Source organism: Crinia signifera, chromosome 2 (assembly GCF_055691185.1).
Source record: "Crinia signifera chromosome 2, ASM5569118v1, whole genome shotgun sequence".
NCBI lineage: Eukaryota > Metazoa > Chordata > Amphibia > Anura > Myobatrachidae > Crinia > Crinia signifera.
Genome location: NC_139218.1, coordinates 193,549,170 through 193,568,120, shown reverse-complemented (window position 1 = coordinate 193,568,120; position 18,951 = coordinate 193,549,170). Strand labels below are relative to the sequence as shown.

The 18,951-nt window shown below is 43.0% G+C and overlaps 1 protein-coding gene across 4 annotated transcripts in view; it reads left to right on the top strand.

The window, feature by feature from the left end:
• DLGAP3 (DLG associated protein 3) overlaps positions 1-18,951 on the top strand; it is a 385,428-nt gene that overhangs the window by 310,594 nt on the left and 55,883 nt on the right. For all 4 annotated transcript variants that reach the window (XM_083173479.1, XM_083173477.1, XM_083173475.1 and 1 more), the window contains one exon: positions 6,524-6,758. In XM_083173479.1, coding sequence (XP_083029605.1) covers positions 6,524-6,758 — 235 coding nt within the window. The remainder of the gene's footprint in view (positions 1-6,523; positions 6,759-18,951) is intronic.

Genomic DNA, 18,951 nt, shown 5'->3' with positions numbered 1-18,951 from the left:
CTTTGCCATAATTATTGCATATGTTAGAGCATATGCGATAATTATGTAGGCGATGGGCGGCGATTGGCGGCGAAGGGCGGCGGAGCTTGGCTGCGGATGTTAGAACATCTCGCCCTTGGTCATTAAAGATTTTTTTATATATATATATATATATATATATTCTTTTAGATTTAAGGATTATATAGATCAAATTTGTTGGAAAATTTCTTCTGTTTGAAGGGTGAAAAATAATTTTTTATTTATCATGAAAAGGTCAATTCTTAGACTGTTTATTTTTATGTCATTACGTGTTTTGAGACTTTGTATTACAAAACTGCAAAACCAACACTCATAATAATTTTCAAAATACTCAAATGTGCCAAAAGTAAGACACAAATGTATTAAAATATATTGCATATAAAACCATAAGCATTTCTGGAGCAATAAATGGCAAATCTGAAATAGAAAATGTTAAATTGTTGTTATGGATTAATTGTACGCAATGGAGGTACCTGTGCAACACTTTTTTTTATCTACCAGGTGGAACTAGGTAACAGCAGCTTCCTGATAATTCTTAGGTAAATATTGTAAGGTAAAAGTTTGATCACCTGTTTGCTTGATTGGAATCTGATAAATGGGTGGAACGTATCATCTTCTGGGAGGCTCATACCTCATTTTGTACCTGGCTTCAACACAGGTGCAACACGGCTTGAGACTCTTTTCAGACTAATGTTCCTTTACCAGCTTATTGGCGGGTTGGTGAGATGAGATCATCTCCAAGCACTGGCTGTTCCATTGCTGTGAATGGATCCCAGGTTACATTAACCTGGCTTACCTGTTTACACTGTAAAGGGAGTCAGTCTTAACGCATAATCAACCCTACTTGCTACCCAGGTTAAAGTGCTAGGTTGCTCAACCAGGATAATTTCAACATGGTGCCTTATACTGTACAATAGTCCAGGTTGCTGCGCATTCACGTGCAATAAATAACCCAAGATATTTATGGGTGTAAAAGCGGTATTGGTCTAGCCGCTGAGTTCTGTCAGAACAAGCCTTACAGCCTTTGCATATGTACTCTTGCGCATCTTACCAATTTTCCCTTTGGAAATATGCAATTTATCTCATGATTATGCTGCTAAGAGACTAATTATTGTCACTTTTCTAAGCTAAGTGCACTTTATAAAAGCCAAACTCATGAGAGACTCATAACATATTTCTCTCCATTGCAGAAAATGAATTGCTATCACCAATTTAACATATTTTTGTGATACATATGTCATCTATTGCTCCATTACGTTCTTACTATTTCCAATGTGATATATGTTTATAAATGTGTGCTGCACATTTGAGACATTTAAGTACTGTAAGTTATTGTGAGTTCAGGCTTGTAAATATATTTAATTAATTAGGCCTTAAAGGTAAAATCTCCTGTGCCAAGTAAATCCTTTCTTGCTGCTTGCATAACTAAAGCCCCATACACACTAGATGATCCTGGCTGCCGCCAATATAGTTAAGTCAATTCAGCAGGTGGATGAATTGAGTGTAGAAACTGAACAATATCAATAAACATTCAGTGACATCACCTGCTGAACATGCGGGTCTTTGGCTATTTAGCCAAAATCCACCTGCATGTTCATTAGACTGGAGGGGTCGTTAACAATGCATGGGAGCCCACATCGTTAATGCCATTGAGCATACACACTAGATGGTATCAAAAGCCCCTTTACGAGTGATATCTATTAAAATACCCTCTAGTGTGTATGGGGCTTAAGGTTCTGAAAAAGAATTAAAATTAGAGTTCTCTATTTAGTGGTTTTTATGCATTTTTGTTAACATTAACAATAAATGTACTATCAATGCACAGTTAGCCCTATGCACGCAACTGCAGAAGTGTAATTGTGTTTCATACTGGTTTCCTGCATGACACCAGCTCACCCATATACCCAGAGAGTGAAAATGAGAGAAATCAAAAGATGCTGTATGATTTTCTGCAGATATGGAAACTATATTATTAACCATACTTGCCTACTGGACCCTCTACATGAGGGACAAAATGCTCTGTTCCTGGACTTCCCTGGTCATGTATGATGTTAAGGTCCATATATAATGTACAATTTTGCCCAGCATGTATGGACAGTGAAAATCGCTGAACTTTAAATCACTCTGTGCAAAGGTACTGAGCAATTTTTTGCCCGTTATAGTGATTTCCCCCCGGGGTGGACGATTTTCCATAGCTATGTAAAGCCATTCACCCTGTTACTCATCTGCTGGTAATCGCTGTCCTGTACACACTCGGTGGCTTTTGAGCTAAAAGCTAAAAGCAGCTCAAAAGATAAAACTGAGCTGCTTTCAGCCCAAAATCGCCCAGTGCATCTGGACCTCAGGCCCCTTTCACACACACCACACAGCCAAGAAGCTGAGTTTACAATGGTCGGGATGGCCACAGCCCGGCAGCAGTCCTTTCCATTGGTGACAGCCGGCCGTGGCCATCCCATGTGAGTGCACACACTCCTGTGCATTGTTAACTACTGTGCAAAGCACGGCTTTTGGGCATGCAGGGTTTTTCCGCCCGGTGTCAGCCGGAGCGTGTGAAAACCACCCTTAAGTTCAGTAAAGTCAGCTTTGCTTTCTCTCTTGCATTTACTGTAGACTTTGTGCGTGTAGTATGCATCACTAACCTATCCATAAACTCTGTGTTGATAGCAGTGTCTTACAAACATAAGGCTACATTTACTAATGTACTGTCTGGAATGGTTGAATGTACAGATGGAGCCATGCTCATTCGGGATGCTCTCCATTCAGTGCGCCATGGCATGAATGGGGCACACATGCGTGTGAGACACTCACACACCTCATTCACGGCAATGGACATGCGAGCATGTGAGATGCTCCTGCGACCCTGTCCCAGAGAGCGGCTTGCCGAGTCAGGTCACCTCTGTGCTCCGGCTCCTCAAACAAGCTTGGCTCCATCTGTATAAACAGAACTTTTGGGGGGAAATTTACTAAAATGGGAATTCTATTTCAAATGGGATGTTGCTACGAGCAACCAATCAGATACTTACTACTATCTTCGTGGGGCACCTCAGGATTTGCAGTCCTTTTTGGCGGCTCCCCCTCAAGCTCCCGGCTTAACAGATGGTGGTGTGTATACTACACCTCCCAGAGTCCCCGCGGCCTCCTCGGTTGAGAGAGAGGTGAAGGCGGGAGGAGGTTCCTGTGTCAAGCGCTGCAGTACAGCTAAAAACTGTGCACCAGAGTGCATTGCTGATATTAATCTGGTACTTTATCATGCATGCAATTACAGTATTTACCTCAGTGGTCCCTTTATGCCATAGCCTGACACTGGCTGTGGGTGAAAAATGTGAGATAGTAACCTTTATAAGGTCACAAGTAGTTTACATTGTAATTCAAAATGAGGTCACATCGTTGCTTGTTGAATGCACTGTACTACACCTTAAACATGGCTGAATTTATTTGAACCCTGTAATGAATTATGGGAATATTTTATATGAAAAAACACAGTCCTATAAATAATGTGGCTATTTTATATTTTATGATAAAAAGCTTAATTCAGAGATGTGTGTAAATCAGTTTTTTTATTATTATTATTGTTTTTTAAATGGTGCCACAAGGGTCCCGCAGCACCAAACAATAAAAAAAAAAAAAAAAACAAGAAAATAGTTATTTACAGTACAAATGCAAATTAAGAAAAGTATATGGTAAATAAAAAACAATTCAGCAGTGAACACTGATGCAAGTATAAAAATGGCAGAGATCTATTCTTAGAAACATGAGGAAAGAGGGCCCTGCTTGTGAGAACTTACATTCTAAAGGAAAGGTGCAGACAGACTGGGGTGACACAGCAGGGATAGAAGTGAGCATAAACAGAAGGTTATACACATCTCTGATGTTTTTAGATATGGGCATGTGCAAAAGCAACACTGAGCATGTACAGATCTGGGGCCGGTGGCAACAATCAGCATTCCAGAAAATGTGCATCAGCCACTATTTCTGAGAATGATGAAGTCAGTGGCTGGATCCTCAGATACAGCTTCATTGGCTCCAATAGCTTGATTTCACTAGACTTAGATGCCTACTGCTTACGAATGTGATCTGCTGCTGCATCCTACGATGCAGCAGCGGATCACAGAATCTGGCAGTCGGCGTGTTTTTAACTACAGATGCCTCATCTTTCAGCTTTTGCATCTGTCTGCACCAGCTTTGCATAGAAAAATGCAGCCGCAGTGCAATTAGTTTTCACGTCTGAATAAGCACCAATTACAATCCAGTGACTTTGTAGCCATTTAAGGGGTAAGGAAATGGGTTAAGAAGATAATCACATTTGCACATTTTAGCCACCTTAGTCCAGCATATTGAATTCACATTTTATTTGAATTTCCATTCATGCTGCTTCTTTTTCAGTCAAAGAAGAGTTTTGCTGGCATGCTAAAAATCACTGGGAGCCTATGCATAGGAGCTCCCTGTCATAAAGCAGGATGCATGCATGTCTCTCCTGTCTTATATGAACAATCTGCAATGTACTGTACAAGCCTTCTCTGCAGCATCACTGTTCCTTATTGTGTCCTTGCATCTATCCTGTCTGCTAGAGGAAATATGCAGGATAGTGCATTTTTATTATATTTCTGGTGTTTGGGTTAATCCGTTTTTTTGGGACATTTCCGCTTCCCCCGCCCGAGGCCCCCCGACACTACCGGCCCCGAGCGGGGGACGTGGGAATGTCCCCAAAAAATGGGATGTTCCCGCAGAAAGTGGGACAGTTGGAAGGTATGTAGCTGCAATGACTCTGCTGGTGCGAATCATCACGGCAGCAGCCGCACTTGCAACCAGCCTGCGAAGATCGGGAGTCATTGAGATCGGGTGCCGTCGCCTGATTTTAAACGTTCCAGCAACCTCACCTCACACCCTTCACATTTAATTGAATTGACCCTTATGTCATAAGTTGAAAGTTATGGTGAAATACATAATTAATTTGTTTCACCATAGTGATCATGGTTTTTATTGTGTATTCAAAGTTGCCATACTTGCAGTGTTTTATGCTGTTTGTAGACACATTCACCTCCCCATAATGAGCCTGTTGATAATAGTTGCACATGAAGGACTGTCACTGTGCACAAATAGAGCAACACGCTCAATTCCATGTAGTCTATATTGAGCCTGCTCCTATGGTATTTGCAGGAATGCAGGTAAACAGACTTGTGACTTAGACTGTGAGTCACCGTACATATATTTTCAGACTTGACTTCTTTTTTTAGCAGTCTGTTTAAAAATAATCAAACACATAAACTATGTAATTACTGCTAAAATTAGCCTTTGCTTCCTCCGGCTGAATTCTGTACTGAATTCTCCGGATGAATCCTAAGTGCATACTGTATGTGCATTGAGAGGCACATTTGTGTTACCATTAAATAAAATAGTTGCTGCCTCTTGTTTTTATTTGTAATTGCCAAGTGGTAATGCTGTATTACTTTTGTATTTTTATTATTCAAAAATAATAATTCCTTTAAGATCACAAAATTGTTGGATTAATTTTGTTGGATTAATTTTGATTATATAATCTAGTAAAACAAGCCAAGTAGCTCTTATCCTGTTACACCTCTTTCGCAAAAAATCCCAAGGTCCAATCTGGGTACAGTGAACAGGGTTTCAAGCTACGTCACAGCTGCTAAACTCCTTTCTTAACGCATGTTGGACCTGGGTTATTCCCAAATAGTTGCCTACACATTGCACTTGTGTCAAACATGTGCCTGCATGTCTGCCTGGTATACCACTCCCTTAAGGTGGGACTCGAGAAACTCAGCCAATCAGCAGCTTCAAAATGTATCCAGGTGAAATAACCCAGGTTGTACTTTTCAAACCACATTTTTTCCAAATTGGTTCTGGACACACAACCTAGGTCAACTCTTTCACACCGCAACTAGAATCCAGTTTTCCCCAGCAATATTCCGGTTCAGGGGTTTGGTGTTAAAGGGGTATTATTTATAGTTTTATATGCTGAGAGTATTGTTACAAGTATGGTGAAGATAGGAATAAGAAGTACAGGTATCCTTGGAATTACCAATTTCACACATACAGTACATAACACCTCAATTCTGGATAACACCCATCAGCGCTGTCCCTCCAACCAAAACAGGCAATATTGTTTTATCACAATATATGTGGAATACGATACAGTACTCCTAAAATTTCCTCTAGTGGGGGAATACGATACAGTACTCCTAAAATTTCCTCTAGTGGGGGGCAATTGAAACTGCCTGTTATTGTCAGTTTTGGTTGCAGGGACAGCGCTGCTGGGTGTTATCCAGATTTGAGGTGTTATGATGGAGACAAGGTTTGTTGTGGAAGTTTGACCAATCCCTTAAACTTCTTCAAAGGTGATGGATTACTAACTTTATTACATTCAAAATGGATGCTAAATGTTGACTAATGTCCTCTATTTTATGATAACTGAACTCATTTGGACATTGGTCAGGCAGGTATGGTGTGATAAGCTTTGTTTGTGATTCCAGTCTTCTTCACTTTTCAGAATAAGGGTGAGCTAAACCACCAGCCAGGGGCCACATGTGAATCACTGTTCAGTGAGGTGGAATCTCATGCTGTTGAAGCCTTGGATCTGCCTGGCTGTTTCCGAATGCGCAGTCACAGCTACCTCCGTGCCATCCAAGCTGGCTGCTCCCAGGATGACGATTGCATCTCTGTCTTTTCCATTTCTGGCCCATCAGGACCAACCCTTGCCAGCAGCATCCTCAAGCCCAACTCTTGTAAGTGTCCACTGCATACATCAGCTAACATAATGTACTGATGAACTTTACAATGTAATCTTTCTACGACCAACATCTCAAGGCTTAGTCATATGTCTTCATTGCATTCACCATAAGTTGTTCTCATGTTTAATATTCTTTTCTCTTTTCTTGTCTTTTTCTTCTATGTTCAAACTTGATTCTATTGATTTCTTTCTTTTTCATTATTTTTACGTGATATTTTCAGACCTACGAGCACTGATCTAAGAGAATAAATTAAAAAATATATAATGGAAGCTACAGTACAGCCGTCAGCACAATTCTCACCCAGAATTCTTTTAATATAAAATCACAGTATGTAGCGATCACGTTTGCCAACTCTTATTTCTTTTACCCGCTGTTATCTAGATATCAACACAAGGAATTGCTACAATATCAATATAAATAATATATATAACTGTATAATATAATGGCTCAGCTAAGGAAGAATCACTAAGGCTTCAACACAATAGTTCATGAGATCAATGTTGGTTAGCTACAGTCACCTGTCCTGGACTATTAAATGATAATTCTGGACTTCTTTTATATCTGTCTTTGTAGATAAAATAAAAAATGTAACTAATGGAAGGAGACCTTTCACAAGGTCATATGCTGCCTTCCATGAGTGTTAGGTTATGACTTGTGTAAAACAATGTGTTGCTTGTCACTCTGATAGTGAACAGAATAATTGTATCTGCCAGTTAGCCAGAGACGTATGCTTTGCCTCTCACTCTCTTTCTCCTTGAAAGCCTACAAAAATTCTTCTCCATTCTTGTTACTGGTTCTTTATCACACATCTATCACACACTGTCTCATAATAATGTAATGTTGCTGAGAAATACAGTGTGCTGGGCAAGGATGGGAAAGCAAGATATATTGACTGTGGATGTATCATGTTTCATGAATGTGTTTTACGGTTTAGATATGAAGATAAAGCACCTTGCTTGCATGTTTCAATTACTAAATGCAAATAATAGAACAATACACTATGCAGATGTGTCCTCAAGTCACAGGAAGTAGCCCACCAGTCCCGGGCAGCCGAATATTTTCCCGCTCAAAGTGTGCCTCTTAATCACATAAATAAACATCGTAGAGTGGCAAACCTACTTTGCTAACTTGCGCTAATCAATTTGATGTGCGACATTTGTACATCTATGTGATAACAAGTATGTATCTTTAAACAACTACAAAGTGCTGCAATGCAGCGCCCACCAGTTTCCATTCTGCTTCATTTGTGACTTTGGGGCTGATTCAGATTGGGTTACAAGGCTGTGTTTTTGCAGCCCTGTCGTTTATCGAATGACTGCGCATACGTATTGTCTGCAGTATGCATGCGCAAGCTATTTGTCCGAAGGGAGATGGACACCCTGCGGGCATTTAGGGGCGGAAAGGCAACGTTCCCTGGCCTGTATCTGTGATGTGAATAAGATACCAGTCACGTCAGGCATCACGCACAGTATGGTGTATACACTTCCATGAGGACACATCTGTACATGTTACAGTTAGGTTTGTTACAGTAGGTTTCATGATATCTTTGAGCTGATTTGAGAGGGCAAAATCCCCAAGTTCCCACATCTGGTGATTGTTAATCATTTTGATGAACTTGTTACAGTAATTATTATTGATAATGATGTAGCTGCGACATTACTATTGATAATGGTGACACATTGATTATTATATATGTAAGAACTGTATTGATTATTATTGCTATAAAGTAGGTACTATATTAATTATGATTGATAACAGCTATAATGCACATTATTATTATTATTATTATTATTATTATTATTATTATTATTATTATTAATGCCTCAAATGTAGGTCTTGCCCTTTATGGCTGCCCCATGTGGGAGTGGCAGCCAGGTTGGCCCAACAGAAAAATGTGGCTTCATCATGGGTGGGCGGAATGGAACGGGGCTGGGGACCACTTCTTTTCAAGGATAGCTGAGGGATGTGGAAGGCCATGGTGGGGTAAGGTCCAGTTCCTTTAGACTTGCTTTACTTTCTGGGGTGCTGGTAGCACCACGCGATTTTCATTAGCCTCCTGACTGATATGAGTGTAGGCAAGTATGGTGCTATATTGATTTAATATACTGCACATAATCAGGGGAGGATCCATGAGAAAATGACGGGGGGGGGGGGCACCATGATAGGAGAGGGTTTGGGTGGGGGAGGGGGGTGTTAGTGGTGCCAGTGTATATGATAAGAAAACGGTGAGAGAGAGGAGAGCAGGGAGAGGGCGGAACATAGCCCCTGGTGTTTAAAGTAAACAGGCTCACCTTGGCTGCAAAAGTGAAGCATATAGTTGTGTGCGTGCCTAAGGCGCGCTCCCGAAAAGGGGGTATGGCCACTAAAAAGGGGGCATGTTTTTGAGTGTAGTGTACCGCGCCATATACAACTTCTGCACATTATGCAACAAAATACTAGACCCCATTATACTTGCCCCTTGCCCACATGATGCCATATGGATTGAGCCAAAATTAACATAATGCCGCATGGATTGTGCCAAAATTCACATAATGCCACATGGGTTGAGACAAAATTCATATAATGCCACACAGACTGAGCCAAAAATCACATAATGCCACACAGATTGAGCGAAAATTAACATAATGCTATGCTACACGGATTGATAAAAAAAATCACAATATGCTTCATAAACAGGGACATTGCGCGCCAAAGGCGTGCATTAAAAATTTACACCATAATGCCCATTACATGTTAAGCCACACACCATAATGTCAATTACGTATTATACCAAACACCATAATGCCTATTAAAAATTATGCTACATAAGTTCTGATTACCTACATGCTCATTGCCAAGGGTTCCATGCTCATTGCCAGGGGTTCCATGCTCGTTACCATGTGGGATTACATGCTCATTGCCAAGGGGGAATACATGCTCGCTGTATCTGGGTGACAGCCGCCACCAGGCAGAAGTGACAGCCATTGACAGCCAGGCAGAGAACGGGGGGATGCCCGGCTGTATTCAGAGCACTGCTGGTCCCGGCTATTTGAAATAATACCCCTTTCACACCAGGAAATTCAGGGATTTACCCAGGAATATGGTCCCAGGATCATTCAGGGTCATTCCCAGGTTGGCTCCTTTTACACCAGCCTAGTCCCTGCATTTTCTGGTGTGAGGGGGGAGAGAAAACCACCCCCCTCTCCCCCCCTTAAACCGACTATATTGTTTAAACGGCTATATCTTCGGAACTAACTAACCCATTCGAATGAGACCAGTTTCATATTTAAGAACTTTTGAGTGGGCTTCAAATGATTGTGGTCTTGTGAAACTGGGCCGTTTGGTTCCAGAGAAATCTGCCCTCAAAGAACATGAACATTACATTTCAGAAATGAAAAAATCGGTTTACCCGCAATATCTCCGGAACCAATTGACCCATATGGACCAGCTTGGTATTATATTGAAGGCCTGGTGATTTGGGTTTGAATGACGAGCTTCTGTGATGCCGGGGGGTAGGACTGGTAGCCGTCGGAACCGGGTGGGGGGGGTCAGAATTAGCGGGTCCCATGTTATCTCCGGTTCCTGGGGGCTAGCGACATGGGGTCGGGCTCATTGGAAAGCCCTGGTCCTGAGCTATTTCAGAAATGACAGGGGGCATGTGCCTGGGTGTCCCCTCCCCCTGAATCCACTTATGTATATAATGTAGGTACTGTGTTAATTACTATTAATAACATCTACACTGTAGGTGCTGTGTTCATTAATAATAATGATTTGCATATTGTAGGGGCTATGTAATTATTATTGACGTCTATAGAAGTTGCATCAACATTGATAACAATTGCTAACATATATAATGTAGGTGCTTGTTCAACACATTTCTATTGTAGGTGTAACGTTAAATAATATTGATCTTATCAATAATGTAGATGCTATATTTATTATTATTGATAAATCCTATATTGTAGGCACTGCTTTACTATTGATGACATCTGTAGTAGGTGCGGCATTGAATACTATTGATAATGTCTACAATGTAGGTGCTGTGTCCCCTATTATTGATCACACATATCTGTATTGTACCTTCTACATTGATTAAATTGATAAAACAAAATGTCAATTATATAGATACCATGCTGATTATTGTTGATGATGACACATATCTGTAATGTAGGTGCTATGTTTATTAGATTGAAAAACATAGGGGCAAAATTACTAAGATGATAGTTCGATTGAAGATGGGATGTTGCCCATTGAACCAACAGGGCCTGTGCTAGGGTGTTCGGCGCCCCACTGCAAACTATAAATTTGTGCCCTCCCATACTTTGCAAAGAGACAGCACATGCCCATACTAGTATTGCCACATAATGTGCCCAGTAGCAGCAGTGCCATAACTAGATATTTTGATGCCCTGTGCCAGAAAAGGAATTGGTGCCCACACACACACACACACACACACACACACATAAAATAGGGACAGTGGGTTGGCCATGCACCCACAGTGACAAAAATTTGGGATGCGATTGTGGCATTCTCCACAAAGTTATACCCCTTGGTCATAAGACCAAGCCATCTTTGGGCAGGAGGAACTTGTGTCTAAAGGCCCCCATACACTAGGGCGACTTGTCCTTAGGACAAGTCGCCCCGACTTCCCCCTGAGCTTCCCCGGCTGCTCCCCGGGGGAGCTTGATTAGATTGGCACTTGATGTGCCACTTTTTACATGTGATAAATCATCTTGATTTATCACATGTAAAAAACCCAGGGAGCAGGGGGGGGGGGGGGGGGGGCTACAGAGCAGGGCTGCTGGTGGGAGCAGGGGGGGCTGGGGACGCTGCAGGGGACACAGGCGGCAAAGAGCCGGGCAGAAGGAGCCGGGAGCTGTCAGTGCTAGAAAAAAAAGCCTATACAATGAATGGGCAGCCTGTGATTGGCTGAGCGCTCTCTCAGCCAATTGCTGACTGGCTGAGAGAGCGCTCAGCCAATCACAGGCCGCCCATTCATTGTATGGGCTTTTTTTTTAAATTCAGTACTGACAGCTCCCGGCTCCCCCTGCCCGGCTCTATGCCGCCTGTGTCCCCCGCAGCATCCCCAGCCCCCCCTGCTCCCTCCACCGCCGCGCCGCCCCACTAGGTCCCAAGTCGGGTGTTCGGACGTGCAGCAGGTCCGACCACCCAACGCAGATCCGATGCGCACGGGACCACGCATCGGATCTGAGGGGACATCAAAACTAGCCGATTTTGGTCCGATTTCTGCCAGATCCGACTGATCTGGCCGAAATCTGACCAAAATCGGCTAGTGTATGGGGGCCTTAAGGTGTCCTGCTCTTGATTCACAGAATGTTGGGAGGTATGCATTAGGTATCAGGCTAATCAATATTCTAGCGCATGGTATTGCATACTGAAGTTTGTAGGATTACAAGAGGTAGCATATGAAAGTGTGTAAATGGATACTATCACTTTAAGGTATGTTTAATTTTGTATTGGATTTTAAGGTAATTTTAAATTGACTGAAATCAAATTGAATCAACATTCTTTGGCCGGATGCTCTAACATCTGTGGCCCCACTTCACCGGCATTCACCGCCTTCCGCATCCATAGTAATTGCATATGCACTAACATATGCATTTATTAACAAAAATGACAGCTCTTTCGATAAGAGCTTTCCTTTGCAATGCAGCACCATTTATGGACTTTTGGGTCTGAAACCATGCATTTGCAGAGTGAGGGCGCCGGTCACGGGGTATGCTGGGAGGGATCCATTACAGATTCCTCATAACGTGCTGCGGAGAGAAGCCCACACAGTGGCACAACAATAGCCCCGCAGAACCCGTGGTAGCAGGGAGGCGCTGTGTAGGTGCGGGCGCTGGGGATCTGCGGCAGCACAGATGCGGCGGCGGGTTCTGTAACTCCGCCGCCGCATCTGTGCTGTGGCTGGGACCCACAGATTTACTTGTCTGCGGTGCTATTGTGGGATGTTGGCCCAGGATGGCCGAATTCTTAAAGTGACAATCATTTACTGTAAAAGGCAAAACCAAACTGGTTTTGCCTTGTAAGTTACTGCCACTTTAAAAATATGCTAACCACCAATCAAAATCGACACACATCAAAGTAATTTTTAACATCGGCGGCGAAATTTTCGGGGGGGTGGCCTAATTCGGGGCGTGGCCTATACTCGCGGCTCTCCCGCGAGGCCACGCCCCCATTTTGCCGCTATGGGGGCATGACCCAGAGGCTCTGTGAGCCTCTAGCCATGCCCCCAGCCCCCTGGCTGCGGGAATAGACGCTGTGCGCATGCGCACAGCGTTTATTCCCCGCTGCTTAGCAGCTGACAGGGGGGGACTCCCAACAGCCCCCCCACACCGCGGGACACTGCCGCCCGCGGGTGGGACAGCGGGACAGGCCCTGATAATCGGGACTGTCCCGCTAAAATCGGGACTGTTGGGAGGTATGCATGTGTCTTGATAGACCACTGGCTGATCAATGTTTGGGGGGAGGGGGGGGAGAGAGTTTTAAAAAGGTAATACTTACCAGCATCCAGGAACTGGTTATTAGTGATATGGGCCTTATTCTAGTTCGCTCTTTCTGACAAAATCCTTATTAGATTGACAAAACCATGTGCACTGCAGGGGGGCAGTTGTAAAATGTGCAGAGATAATTAGATTTGGGTGATTTATTTTGCTTTATTTTTACACTGCAATATAGATCTCACATTGAAGTAAAACCCCACCCAAATCTAATTCTCTCTGCACAAGTTACATCTGCCCCACCTGCAGTGCACATGGTTTTGTCCATCTAAGAAGGATTTTGTCAGAAAGAGTGAACTAGAATAAGGCCCCTGGTGAGGACAGCTGGTCACTGATCCTGCTGTGATCCCCAAGCTTGCAAAAATGTATCCAGATATGTTGAGATGGCGATAGCAGATATTGTACAAAGTAAGGAAAAGCTTTAGTATTTAAATAGAGCATTTTTTTAAATAATGGAGCCCTTCACTGTAGAGGGTATACAACTACATTTCTCTACTCGTCATACATCACTAGGGCCCTTATTCTGGTTGGTGCAGTAATGTCCGCGTGCAGTCGGTCCGCCGATGTTTTGTGTCTGCGCATGTGCAGAGGCGTCTCTGCGCATGTGCGAACGGGACCCACGTCCAAATTCCGCATGAAATGTGTACACTACGAACAGGGGGTGGAGAGGGGCGTGAAGGGCTGTTTGGGCTCATTACCATATGTTTACACCCCGCGTTTCATGGGCGTGACGCACGTGTAGGGGGCGGACATATGACATTGCCGGATGTCAGCTGCCTGCCCAGATCCCTGCTTTTGCACGGAGAAATGCCCGTGTGGTCTGAGGTTGCGGGAGCTGCCTGACCACTCGGTCCTGCATTCGATGGTCTGCGACCATCGAATGATGGGGGAGGTTCCCTGAGATGGAGGAGGTGTATTCATGAGAAATACACTTGCGGTCCGTTCGGACAGCTTCTTACCGCATTCGGACGGAGTGAGCGATCCGTACGAAAGGCGGGGTTTAGGACGCACGGTCCTCGCCGCATATTCGGCTCCGTCCGCACAGACCAGAATAAGGCCCTAGGTGCTAAAGAAAAAGAAATCCCTCTTTCACTCTACCACCAGCAGCTAAAAAGATGGAGGCTCTCTAATTTGAAAAAAAGTGTCTTCCTTCACATATTTGTCCCCCCCCCCCCCCACAGATATCACTGTGGCTGTAACTGCACCACAAACCAATCATGGAGTGCAGAGATGAGTGAAGGTCTGCCCCAACCAGGCTTCAAAAAATTAAGGGGCACGTATTTTTAGAAAAAATTGGGTGGGGGGAGAAGTCTCTTTCAAATTACATTTCTCCTTAGTACTTTTTGTCCGGTGATCACCTATGATGAATGGACAATGTTAACCTGCACTATGTAAAATTAATGTTTACCATACTGACACCTGCACCAAAAATGGGGGTTGTCCCATCTCTTGTGATGCAATGCTGAAGGGAGGACCTAGTGCCCGAAAGCACACAGCAGAATGCGATAATGAATTATATATTGCTTGAACGAGAAGTATATAGCTCAGTGTGTATGGCTGACCAACATCTCATCCTGGTGGTGGAGATATAAAGGGTTGTAGTTATGTACATAGCAAAAGTAAGGTTAATCTATAGTGGTTCAAATAGTTCAACCTTTCAGAGTATATTATGTTATCACATCTAAAATATTCAGATACATTTTCCTGTGGTGTACAAGAATTTAGATTTACTAGACTAATCTGGCCATTGTATAGCAATGGGCAGTGTTGCAATGAGGGTGAAGCTAGAAAGTCACCAAGTATAATTTTGCTGTCATTGCTCATCTTTATGTAGATTTAAGGCCCACAATTTTGGTCGATTTCACCTGATTCTGACGGATCGGGCCGAGAAATTTGACACCGTATCCGACCCGATGAGTGGTCCCGTGCACATCGGGCCAGATCCTACAGATTGAACCTGCTGCAGGTTCAATCTGTCGGATTGGACCATTCAGCAGCACATCTCGGGTGCTCTTTTATAGCCCGCGATATAGCCGGTCCAATTCCGAGATGTGTGCCAGCGGTACCGCATCGCTGGCATACACCTTTCTGCATGACCTACCTCTGGGTGGCAGATGTTGAGCGGCAGCGGGCAGTGAGGATCAGTGGGATGGGGGACGGGTGCTGAGCGGCACCAGGCGAGGATCAGCGGGACAGGCATGCCGGGCCACGGTGGGTATTCAAATCTTTGAAAAAGTGTCAAATGACTAGCCGGCCTCTGTTTGTCCTTAGGACAAGTCGGCCTAATGTATGGGGGCCTTTACTGTATCGGCACATATTGAATACCTTCCTAAGTATAAATCTGCAGGATAGTGGCCCATCACGTCATCTCCTGCTTTTCTTTTTTGGGAAATGGGCAGATGATGCAATTTGCATAACCAGGCCTGCCTCCATTGTGTAAGAATGCAATTAATCATGCCCTGCTCTTGCCTCTTCAACTTCTTCTTGGGTATCTCCCAGATAAGAGGTCCAAACACTGAGCAGTATGAAGGGTCTTATACCTAAGAAGGGAGAAATGGCAAGGCATACTGTAAGTAGAAGATGGAAGGGCAAGGTTTGAAAGAGGGATATGCTTGGTGGTCAACTCAGATGACTAGAACTATAGTCATTCAGATGGAGAGAGACATTTAAAGAATACCAACCATGAACTCCAAGTTTTATCCTAGGTAGATGTGTTTTTGATCATTCTAGTCATGTACTCCATGCAATGAACACATATTCAATTCTGCTGTTGACAGATGTGGCATATCCATTTATTTTGATAATGAGATACCATTGGATAGAGTGAATAAATTGGTTACAGTAAATGCATCCACAAACCAGTTGATTTCAGACAGCTTTATCAGTTATGTACTTTGCAAGGGACACTCTGTCAACATGTGTCCAATGAATCTTGATGGATCTTTTTGAGTCTAGTCGCAGTGCACAATACAATCTGAATTATAACTTAGAAACATCTTATTTTATTGTTGTGTAAATCAAGATGGAGGCAACAATCTTTGTGATCCCCAGTCTACATTTTTATATGTGACACCAACCTGAGTCTCACAGACTAGCTCATGAGAATTGCTGTAAACAAAATGAAAATCAGATCTTTTGTTGAAGGTTGTCTGAGACTGTGTGATGTAATGGTGGATAGATCTATATGATAGGAGTTGCTTAACAGAGGTTTTTATACAAATCACCTGGCGGCAACCTTTACTTTAGTGCCAATCCCCACCCACCCTTCTTAAGAAAAGGAAAAATAAATATGCTGTGTGTTTGTGTGTTAACTGGAGACAACAGTGAATTGGTAGGGCTCCAGCTACGCTGTATGAGAATGGCCAGTGAATGAGGGTCAGTCTCACAAGTGATCAGAATCAGCATTCATTCACGCAAGCATTCAGTCTCACAAGCATTCAGAATCAGTGGGTACCATCTCACAGTCCTGCAACAGTGGTGGGTGCACCATCGTTTACTGCAGTGCAGGCTAAGCAGTACCAGGTGGGAGCCGTCCTTTCCCCTATAGTATGTGTTAGCATACTATTCCCCTATCCTGGGATAGAGCCAATTGGGTGTGGGTGTGCTGCAGAGCTCCACTGGAAGAGCAGCGGTCACATTTGTCAATGATTGGTTGTATTCTGTTTTACCTCAGCCAGCCAGTCCTCTATTCATCCATCTGTTTAATAAGTTGTAATACGTTTACATTGTATTTTTCAATACTGCTGCTAATCTATTTGCCAAACTATGGGAGCCTAAGAGGCTCAAACACCAAATTATACTTTAAAATCAATTAATGCAATGAATGTGAAAACAAGTTTTAGCAAGACAATTTAATGATGGTATGTTACATTTCACACTTTTCACTGGAGGCTAGAGTCCAAAACAGATGAATATGGCTTCAGTAATGTCAGTGATATTGCATAATGATCGTTTAAAATCAAATAAAGTCCAATGGGAAAAAAAAGGAATAATACTTAAAAATAATGTGTATTTCCATATACAGTCAAGTCCATAAATATTGGGACATCGACACAATTCTCATATTTTGGGCTCTATACACCACCACATTGGTTTTTAAATGAACAAAACAAGAGGGTATTTACATCCAACTCAGGTGAACTGTGTAGGAATTATAATGGTTTCTATATGTGCCTCCCACTTTTTAAGGGACCAACAGTAATGGGACAATCGACTCAAAAGCTATTTCATGGACAGTTGTGGGCTATTCCCTTGTTATTTCTTTTATCAATTAAGCAGATAAAAGGTCTGGAATTGATTCCTGGTGTGGCATTTGCATTTGGAATCTGTTGCTGTCGACTCTTAATATGAGATCCTGTCACTATCAGTGAAGCAAGCCATCATTAGGCTGAAAAATCTAAAAAAAAAACCATTAGAGCGATGGAAAAAACATTAGGTGTGGCCAAATCAGCTATTTGGAACATTCTTAAAAAGAAAGAACACAGCGAAGTGCTCAGCAACACCAAAAGACCCGGAAGACCATGGAAAACAACTGTGGTGGATGACGAAAAAAAATTACTTCCTTGGTGAAGAAAAACCCCTTCACAACAGATGGCCAGATCAAGGACACTCTCCAGGAGGTAGGTGTATATGTGTCAAAATCAACAATCAAGAGAAGACTTCACAAGAGTGAATATAGAGGGTTCACCACAAGATGTAAACCATTGGTAAGCCTCAAAAACACAAAGACCAAGAGTTTTGCCAAACAACATCTAAAAAGCCTTTACAGTTCTGGAACAATATCCTATGGACAGGTGAGACAAACATCAACTTGTACCAGAGTAATGGGAAGAGAAGAGTATGGAGAAGGAAAGGAACTGCTCATGATCCATAACATACCACCTCATCAATGAAGCACGGTGGTGGTATTGTCATAGTGTGGTCATATATAACTGCCAATGGAACTGGTTCCATTATATTTAATGATGACAAAAGCAGCAGGATGAATTCTGAAGTGTTTCGGGAAATATTATCTTCTCATATTCTGTCAAATGCTTCAGAGCTCATTGGACGGTGCTTCACAGTGCAGATGGACAAATAGTTTTTTAAGGTAAATAAGTGAAATGTTATACAATGGCCAAGTCAATCACCTGACCTGAATCCAATTGAGCATGCATTTCACTTGAAGAATAAACTGAAGGGAAAATGCCCCAAGAACAAGCAGGAACTGAAGACATTTACAGCAGAGGCCTGGTAGAGTATCACCAGGGATAAAAACCCAGCGTCTGGTGATGTCTATCCATTCCAGACTTCAGGCTGTAGACTACAAAGGATTTGCAACAAAGTATTAAAAAGTGAAAGTTTAATTTAAGATTGTTTAGTTTGTCCCATTAGTTTTGGTCCCTTATGCTGCTTTCACACCGCAAAACCAGCTTAGACCCGTTATTTAAAATGGGTCTTAAAACTGGTCAAAGCAGGCTTAATGCCCCTTACAGACCACACATCAACCCTGTCTTAAACCGTGTCTAAACAGGTTTTCTGGTGTGAAAGAGTCACCCCCCCCCCCTCCGACCTGGACAGCGCAGTGCAGGGAATGGAATGATCACGTTGGCGGGCAGGGGGTCCCTGCAGCATATGTTAGATCAGTGGCGGAGTCCCTGCAGCGGATGGGAACTACTAGTTCCCATCCGCTGCAGGGACCCCATCAC